Source organism: Theobroma umbraticum, unplaced genomic scaffold (genome assembly GCF_002168275.2).
Source record: "Theobroma umbraticum cultivar Fairchild unplaced genomic scaffold, ASM216827v3 scaffold_60.0, whole genome shotgun sequence".
Lineage (NCBI taxonomy): Eukaryota > Viridiplantae > Streptophyta > Magnoliopsida > Malvales > Malvaceae > Theobroma > Theobroma umbraticum.
This window is the reverse complement of record NW_018397288.1, coordinates 171,841-181,585: the sequence shown is the minus strand read 5'-3', so window position 1 is coordinate 181,585 and position 9,745 is coordinate 171,841. Positions and strand designations below refer to the sequence as shown.

The 9,745-nt window shown below is 36.8% G+C and overlaps 1 protein-coding gene and 1 pseudogene across 4 annotated transcripts in view; one reads left to right on the top strand and one right to left on the bottom strand.

Moving 5' to 3' along the window:
• RECA3 (RECA homolog 3) overlaps positions 1-7,647 on the top strand; it is a 16,419-nt gene extending 8,772 nt beyond the window's left edge. For all 4 annotated transcript variants that reach the window (XM_021444466.2, XM_021444467.2, XM_021444464.2 and 1 more), the window contains exons 6-9: positions 4,018-4,190; positions 5,451-5,597; positions 5,729-5,863; positions 6,674-7,647. In XM_021444466.2, the coding sequence (XP_021300141.1) occupies positions 4,018-4,190; positions 5,451-5,597; positions 5,729-5,863; positions 6,674-6,961 (743 nt within the window). In that variant the 3' untranslated portion in view covers positions 6,962-7,647. The remainder of the gene's footprint in view (positions 1-4,017; positions 4,191-5,450; positions 5,598-5,728; positions 5,864-6,673) is intronic.
• Positions 7,648-8,263: 616 nt separating this feature from the next.
• On the bottom strand, positions 8,264-8,907 carry LOC110428593 (ornithine decarboxylase pseudogene; annotated as a pseudogene).
• Between the last annotated feature and the right edge of the window lie 838 nt (positions 8,908-9,745).

Here is a 9,745-nt window from a genome sequence, read left to right as displayed (position 1 = left end):
TATTTCCTGATTTCTTGTTCCCTAATTTTAGTAATTTACTAGATTCTATTGTATATAATTAGCACCATTTATTGGAGACTGCATGTGCACTTAATCTTCACAACTCATTTTCCTAAATAGTTTTGGGGTGAGGCAGTCCTAACTGCATCATGCTTGATGAACAGACTTCCATCCCAAGTCCTCCGGTTTAAAACTCCTTTGAGTATCTTACTGGAAACCTATCCTCAAATTCGATTATTCACCTCCTTGTCCCCAAAAGTCTTTTGCTGCACTTCCTTTGTACATAATACTAGTCCTACTTGTGAAAAATTAGATCCTAGAGCTATAAAGTGTATCTTTGTTGGATATTCTCCTAATCAAAAGGGGTACAAATGCTACTGTCCAACCACAAAAAAAAAAAAACTGTTTATATCCTTAGATGTCTCTTTCCTTCAAGATCTACCGTTCTACCCAAATCTTACTTTTCAGGGGGAGATACTAGGAGAAGAGAAGCTTTGGGATTGTCTTATTCCTTTTCCTGTAGTTTTTAACATACCTGAAACACCACCAGGAAATAAAAATTTTGCAATTATGGCATCAACAAATTTTGGCTTGGAAACAGGGGAAGATCCAAATGGGCTTAGTCAACAACAATCAGAGCTTCGTGTTCATTCATGAAGAAACAAAAAGCCTCAAGAAGTGCAAGCTTTCACTCATCAATCGTGTTGCCAAGAGTCTAATCCATAGGTAAATGCTGAAACTGAAATTGAAATTGTTGGTGCTGGTGATACTTCTAATTTGCCTCAAGTGGAGACTCAACCTAATGAGTTGGATTCCAATAGCTCTCGAGGAAGGGGTTAGATCATGCACCCAACATCCTATTGCTATTTATCTTGCAGCCGATTGTCACGAGCATTCCGATTTGTGACAGAAAAGGTTGAAAGGGATGAGATTTCAAAAAATATTCAAGAAGCTTTTGAAAAACCAGAATGGAAGGCTGCTGTACTTGAAGAAATGAGAGCCTTGAAAAGGAATGAAACTTGGGATGTAGTGGAGTTACTTGAAGGTAAGAGTTTTGTAGGGTGTACATGGGTGTTTATAATTAAGTATAACTTAGATGGTGAAATAGAGAGACACAAGGCTCGCTTAGTTGCCAAAGGATTCACTCAAATTTTTGGGGTGGATTGCACAGAAACGGTTGCTCTGGTTGCAAAGGTAAACACTATATGGGTGCTACTATCACTAGCAGCTAATCTTGACTGGGCACTACATCAAATGGATGTTAAAAATGCCTTTCTCAACAGAGAGCTTGATGAGGAGGTTTACATGGATTTGCCTCTAGGTTTTGAAGGGGCAATTGGTAACAAAAAGGTATGTAGATTGAAGAAGTCACTGTATGGATTAAAACAATCGTCAAGAGCTTGGCTTGACCGTTTTGCAAAGACTATAAAGGTATGGTTACCAATAGGGACAAACTAATCATACTCTTTTTTTCAAGCATTCACAAGATGGAAAGAAAACTATCTTGATTGTGTATGTGGATGATATTATTTTAACTAGAGATGATAGGTGATATAGAAGAAATGGAGAGGCTTAAGAAAACTCTTAGGAGTGAATTTGAAATCAAAGACCTTGGGCAGCTAAGATATTTCTTAGGGATGGAAGTGGCAAGAAGCAAGAAAGGTGTTATTATCTCTCAAAGAAAATATGCATTACATCTTTTGAAAGAGACAGGGTTGCTTGGTTGCAAGCTAGCTGAAACACCGATAGTTATGAACATGAATCTTGGAAGAACAAGGAGTGGAATTCTAGTAGATAGGGGGAGATATCAACGTCTAGTGGGAAGATTGATTTACTTATCTCACATAAGATTGGATATTATATTCGTTGTAAGTGTAGTGATCTAGTATATGCATTCTCCGAGTGAAGAACATCTTGATAGTCAACTGAATCCTGTGGTATCTAAAATCTACACCCGGTAAAGGCTTGTTCTGCAAAAAAATGAGCTGAGAAGTGTGGAGGTAGTTACTGAGGCAGATTGGGTAGGTTCAGTTGAGGATAGGAGGGCAATTGTAGCTCGCAGCAGTGCACAAGCAGAATTTAGAGCCCTTGCACAAGGAACTTTGTGAGCTGATTTGGTTAAAGAGGCTAATTGTCACGAACTATACTCCTTCGCCTAAATATGCGATAGTCCGTGCGGCACTTGAATGGATGCTTCCATGCAAGTGAGCCGATACTTGATTATATCTGATTAAACATCAATACTAGCAACAAATCAGACTAAGAGAATGTGCATCTAAATCATAGGGCATACTAAATGCTATATATGCAACTATTGAGTCGTAAAAAAAAATATTTTATTAATATGAAAATAATTACAAAGGGATCAAGACAGACCATCGTCAGGCCATAGGGGAGCCCTAGATAATTCACTACAAACATATTTTTACTAATAAGGCAGCCCAACAATCTGTCGACTGCTCTCCTTATAAAGAGTTTATGATATTTTACATGTATTCTATCAATAGCTATTATAACGCTTGAGATGAGTACATTCCTTTCCTAAAGGGTCTTTCGCCCCTAAAGACTTAACAAGTATTTATAGAGACGTCACTATGAGTCATTACAATGTTTGAAGGAGGGACAGTTCCCTTACAAGTACAAAAGACTCAATCTGTTGGACAACTCTATCTTATCATAGTCTGATACAAGGTTGACTTATGACATTAATGGAAGAACTGAAAGTATTTAGTATGGGACCGATGAAGCTATATTGTGACAATAAAGCTACAATACATATTGCACATTGGAGATAGATCGGCATTTTATTAAAGAGAAAATATGAGATGGGGTAATTTGTATGACCTATGTGCCTACCACACAACAAATAGCTGATGTTCTAACAAAAGGGCTGCCTAGACCGAGTTTTGAAGTGGTAGTAGACAAGTTGGGAATGACCAACATCTATTCACCAGCTTGACGGGGATTGTCGACAGCTCATCAATTTATTTTTTTGACTATTCCAGATTTGAAGGAGTTAGTTTAGGGATGTTATTTCCTTTCTCTATTTTCTTCCTTTAGCTGGATTATTTCTTGATTTCTTATTCCTTAATTTCTGGTAATTTACCAGATTCTAAGACCTAATTTAGATAGGTTTTCTTGTATATAATTAGCATCTAGTAGTTCCAATTTAGACATCAGAGAATTTTGTCTCATTCTCTGTTTTCATTATGCTTGTAGGCTATGAATCTATGCCTGAATGTGGGAGGAACTTAGATATAGCATGGCTTTTCATTCATTTTCGTTTGGCCTATAATTATATTTTAATCTTTGTTAATGCTAATATAAATTTTGATTATACCTGTGAACCGATCATTGAATCTTTCAGAACTTTTCCACTAATTTTGACAAGTGGGCTGCATATCCTCCTCCCACAAGCAGAGAGTTGTATAACTATGATATGTAGGTCCTGACAGAATAAAGAAGTTTCTTGAACCATGAACCACAGAAGCACTTGTGAGCAATTTATTCTTGAAGATGTTACAATGACTTTTCTGGGGTTAATATTACAGGAAGATCAATCTTTTTGGTTGTTTCCTATTTTCTTGGTGCTTCTCATTGAATAGTGGCTCTTGCTTTGCTTTTGATGTTGAATGAAATTTAAATATAAGTATTGCAATAATTTGTTGCCTGGATGGCCTGAAATCTAGAATCCAATGATCTTTTCTAACTCAAAAGTCTCCTAGCACATCTTATAATTGATCCTCATTCATTTGCAGTGTATGCCAGGTTTTCAATTGATGATGCTGGCCATTTCCTGTAAATTGGAGCTTCTACTTCTACATTATCTTGTATTATGTATCCTGTAGAAAGATGCTTCATCAAATATCATAGTTATTTCCCTGCATGAACAATTAGCAGCCACAGTGACATGTTTACAGCTTTTGTTCTATCGAAAGGAGGATACTTATGTTCATAATGTTCATATCAGTTTCTTTTATTCTATCATTTTGTTTCATTGAATTAATCTTTTGGCAGGCTATTGTGCATATCTTGACGTGGAGAATGCCTTGGACCCTTCTTTTGTGGAATCAATAGGTGTAAACACAACAAATCTTCTTATTTCACATTCTGATTCTGCTGAGAATTTGCTGTGTATGGTTGATACACTTACCAAAAGTGGATCTGTAGATGTAATTGTGGTTGATAGTGTAAGTACTTGACTCATGCCTGCTCTCTTTTACTCAAGCAACTTGTATCCTCTTTTTTTGTATAGATAATGTGCACACAATCATTGATTTCATTACAAGCTGTATGCTGTTTGTTTTAACTTTTCATTTGTTGGATACCAGACATATGACTTTGTGGTCATTATGTTTCCCGTATAAAAAAGTTTTGCATCTTTTGGATTCAGGGGCTTCATTTGTATTTGCCATCAGGTCTGTAATTGGTGGAGGTGTTGAATGTCAATAACATGTTCTGCTTTTTTTTGAAGTGTTATGAATGAGGTAATATAAGCCAAAGGGTAAAAATGGTGAGGGCTTGATTTTTTGTGATATTCATATGATGGGAGACCTCGTCCATTTAGCAAATTTGCAAAATCCTCCCTCCGAAGAGTAAAACTTGTTTAACCACTAGCATCACGGCATTGCTGAAAAGTAGTGGGTTTGATGTTTTTTGATGGCCTAAAACTTAAGGATTTCCATCAAAACAATGCCAACGAGGTGGAATTCTGCTTCAAGATATATGTGAAGGATTTGGAAGTGTGCATTAGTATCCTGTCCAATTGATTCCTGTTTTAAGGTGCACAGGTCGTAGAGTCTTCTGCCTAACTGTGGTAGCTTGAGGGCGCAGGTCGTAGAGTCTTCTGTACTTAACTGTAGTAGCTTGAGGGCCTTTTTGAATTCTTGTCTTTTGTTAATGCATATCTTTTATTAGTGTTAAAAAGTCAGATTCTAGGTCTGTTTTTTACATTTTCATTGCCACACTTCTTGTCTGTCATTTTTTATTGCTAATTCTGAATGACTGTTTTAAGTGCTATGCTCAGGAAATTATCAGAACTAATACATCAGGTCTCAGTGATTATGAACTTATTTGGTAATGTGATCAGCAAACATATGGTAGCTTTCAATTCTCAGTTTGGCCTTGTTATGAATTTTTTGTCCCACAATATTTGTCCTTGACCTTGTAAAGCTTCTAATTTGCTTTCTCTTGAGGGCTTCGTTTGTAAAAGGGGGTAGCTTTAATGTTTCTGCTAATGTACTAGTGGCATTATTCATATTTAAATTCTTTTACATATTAATTTTCATATACATGCACAGATGCATGGGTGCATGGTTTCAAACATTTTCTGGTGGTATATATTGTGTAGGTTGGCCTCTGGAGTTTGCTTTTTTCAAGCCTTTGAAATCATAAGTCTCTCATTTTTCTTCGCAATTTGACACTTAATTTTCAATGCTTGGTATTTGCAGGTTGCTGCCCTTGTTCCTCAATGTGAACTTGATGGTTCAATTGGTGATAGTGGGCGTGATGTACAAGCACGAATAATGACCCAAGCGCTTCGAAAAATTTATTATTCTTTATGCTGTTCTCGAACTCTTATTATATTTCTTAATCAGGTTTATACCCTCTCTCTCTGTGTCTCTCTCGTTTGCACACAAACAAGAATGCATGCTCATAGTAGACACCCCAAGTTTAACTGGTAAGCTATGTCATAATGTATGACATATGGTGCTTATCATGTACTCAGGTTAGATATAATTCAAAATCAGGTCTAGCTTTTGGACACACGGAAGAGGTCACTTGTGGTGGAAATGCCCTGAAATTTTATGCTGCAATACGGTTGAGGATGATAAGAACTGGATTGCTGAAGAGTGAGGATAAGGTATGAATCCTATAGCGCAATTTATCATTCTTTTGTTGACAAGAAATATCATCAAGTTTTTTTGAAAATTTTTTCTTAAGAAAAATTGTAAATTGCTCTCTTGTGCTGGTTTTCTTATTAGTTTAAGATATCATCTATATTTATTGAAAAAGAATAAAAGAATATATTTTAGTTTCTTATGAGTTAGAGGGAAGCTGCATTCTGCTACCATTCTTCATTAATCATTTGATTCTAATTAATTATTAACTCTTAGTACCTTTCTGATTGGTGGTTTGCCAATATTTGCTTTTGGCTGTCTGGGGTTTTGGTGGGGTGTGGAGTGTCATGAAAAGGGTGCAGATGGAAGATAGAAAAAATAGCAGATTACAATGCAAGTATTAGTCTTTAAGGCATTTTGCTTGAAAGTTATTTGAAAATTTTGAAAATTTCAAAAATTCTGATCATCAGTTCAGCTCTACATATTAGACTAAGTTTGTCATTGTTGTGGGATTGCTAAACTGCAATTTGGACCACAACTTCAGTGCCAAACGGATTCATGATTTGTTGGATTAAAAGTGGTGCTTTTTTTCAATGATATTCCCAACTTTTTTTTTTCTTAAAAAAATGGTTTTTTACAACCTAACCATAATATCAAACTAAGTCTTAGTAGGTTATATCTGTATTAGCGTCATATTCTTCATGAATCTTGTCTTTAGCCATCTTGGGATGTTGAGGTCAGTGCAGATGTTGGCATATTTTTTTACTAATTTCTTATTATCATTGAATGTTCCATTCTTTAGTTTCATTTCGACTATCTATTCTTGTCTTCAGATAACTGGTCTTGGGGTTTGTGTTCAAGTGATGAAAAATAAGTTTGCACCTGCAATGAAGAAAGCTGAATTGGGAATCCAGTTTGGTAGGGGCTTTTGCTGTGAATCTGAGGTCCTAGAATTGGCATGTGAGTATGAAATCATCAGCAAAGTAGGAAGTAACTACTTAATTGAAGGGGAGGCGTTTGGTGATAAAGAGAAAGCTGAACAATACTTGGCTGAAAACGATGGTGTTCTTGAAAAGATAGTGATGATTTTAAGGACAAAATTATTTGAAAGGAAAATCTGATTGTGATAGACCCTTGCGGACAAGAGCAGTGGACTTGGTAGAATTCAACAGAAGGTTTAAAATGGTAGAGTGCATCAACTGAATCGCGTCCTTGGGGGAATTCTGATGCTCATCAATAATATCGTAGGGTCATGGTAACAATCTAGAGCTCAAGCTAAAGCAGCTATCAAGAAGGAAATGGGTGTACTAGTTCCCCTTGTTGGTTGAATTGCAGCATATTAGACAATCTTCAAAGATGAAGTCAATTTTTGAAAGAGGTACAAAGAGAAAAGAGTTTGACAAATTCTTTGGTGAAGCTTAAATGGGCATGAACTGAAGGGCCTGCAGTATTTTTGTGGTGCAGGTGGCGTGGCATATGAATTTTACAATTCCATCTGCTTTATTTTCATTGTATAATAGTATTAGGTTAAAATCATTCACACTGCAAACTATCATTCTAGCATGTTTATTAGGGTAGAGATAGATATTAATTGACATTGCAGTTTCATTTTATTTCAAAATGTATCATTTTGACTCATGAGTTAGAAACAAGTTACCATTTAGGTGGAAGACGAAGAACATTGAGAAGTGTAACCTTGGGATAAGATTTTGGTACATCTTGTAAGTTATGTTTCTGTGAAAATCTAAATTGATAAGTCGAAAGACAGTTGTTAAGAGTACAAAATAAATATTACAAGACCTAATATTACATTTCTAAAGCGTAGCCTATAATTGAGTTATCCTACCTTGGTGGATATTACCACTAGGACGGATTGTTGATTGCTTGGCTGTTGCTGCTATTTTTGAACCATCTCTTGGCTAATCCGTTGGCTATGTGTACATGCAATCATTGCTCAAGGTGGAATGTAATACTAGTACATAACTATGTGAGTATGAATTGTGGGAGTGGTATATTTTATCATTTGCATTTGAGAAGTGCATAAATGCTCTATCCGTTGGCTTCATTTCTGGACCGAAGTTCTCATCCGAGGAGTAAGAGATAGGGGACATCATCCTCATCTTTATTGATAGAAACTCAGTTCAAGATCAGATCACAGACAACTAAAAGCAACCCAAGCACTTGTTTTGTGGTTTAATTGCAACGTATGTGGAAATGGCGAATGTGTCGAACCCATTGAACTTGTGTAAGCGCCCATTTTGTGAAACACCAGCCGGTCATTCACCTGCAGCTCCGGCGGAGGGTGACCTGTCAAAATCGTGTCCGTCGGGGCACTTGTGGGTCCAAAAACAGTGGAATCATATGTCTTTAACCCTTTGCAAGTAGGGTTACCACGGTTGGATGTGCAAGCGAGAGGAGTCAAGATCACATCTTTACGATCGTACAGACGCGGCTTCAGTGAACCGTGGGCCAGCTGAGAAGCCCCCTCCTATGTTTAGTCTATGCATTTTGAGCATGCGAAGTTGAGCAGCTTTTTCAAATGCCGTTTTAGCTGCGGCTATGGCTTCTTCAACTGCACGGATGTGGAAGGAGACACCGGATACAGTAAACTTTGCAGCTTGAGCAGCCTGGAGAAGAGGAACAACTTCCTCAGGAAGTGCACCGAATTTAGCACCTAATGGAGATCTTGCGCCACTGATTTCATGGGGTTTGATTCTGATTAACAAGGCACACTCAGGGTGCCACTTTCGAAGTTCCTTTTTTGAATTAAAAGTAGTTAGGTTAATGCCAACGCTAGCAGCATACTTGACATGAGTTTGCAAAGACAATTCGATCAGGCGAAACCCCCAAAGCCAGAATGGCCTCTATCTCAGTACGGCGTGCACAATCGAAGTTGGAGCCAAGTGCGGCCATTTCTCTGAGTAGATCAGAGTTGGAGTTTCACTTGACAGCGTAGAATGGTTGAACCACAGGAAGATTACGAGTCCACAACAACACCTAGATCAAGCACGTTAAATGGTTCCACCTTTTGTTCATCGGATATGACTGATCGAACAACTCATTTTCTTACGAGGCCGTAACCCTCTTTCTGGTCAACCCTGCTGCACTTATTACTGCATGGGCAGGGCGCGAGAGTGATCGAGAGAGAAGTGCACTTTCCAAATATTTAGAAAGGTCTAAACAAAGAGGTAGGCATCACTTCAATTTAATTAAAAATAATCAAATTGCAAACGTGCATTACATGTGATTGCTTCATCTAGACTGCGCATGAACACTACAAACACATGCGACTTTTTTTTTTTTTACAAGGGCAAACACATGTGAATTGAATAATCACTTCTTTTGTCAACTTGCAGAATTAACAAATTGACCGGAAGCGTCCTAATGAGTAGAAGAAATTAGGCACAAGATTTTAGTACATTATTTAAGTTATGTTTGTGGGTTTAAATTCTTTTTCTTTGTTTTTGTTTTAAAAAGATCAAAGAAGAACAAAATTTGAAAATCTAAATTGGTAAATTAAAAGACAAGCCGTTAAGAGTGCAAAATCAATATTGCGACAAGGCCTAATATTACATGTCTAAACCGCAAGGTGTGGTAGAGCTATCTTACCATTGGTAGATACTACCACTAACATAAGTTAAAATTGAAAAGGGATTTTTGTTAAGATATGCAATAGTTGAAGAACCTACTTAGACCTGGTAACTCGTATTTTTATGTCTTAAATGTGTCAAACATGGATATGAAATACGTTAAGGTTAAACACGAACATGACACGAATATTATTCGTGCTTTAAATCTGAAACATGTATACATATACGTTTAATAACCGTGTAACATTACACGACACGATTAATAACACAATTAACACGTTTAACACGATTAAATAAAAATATTTACAATTAAAT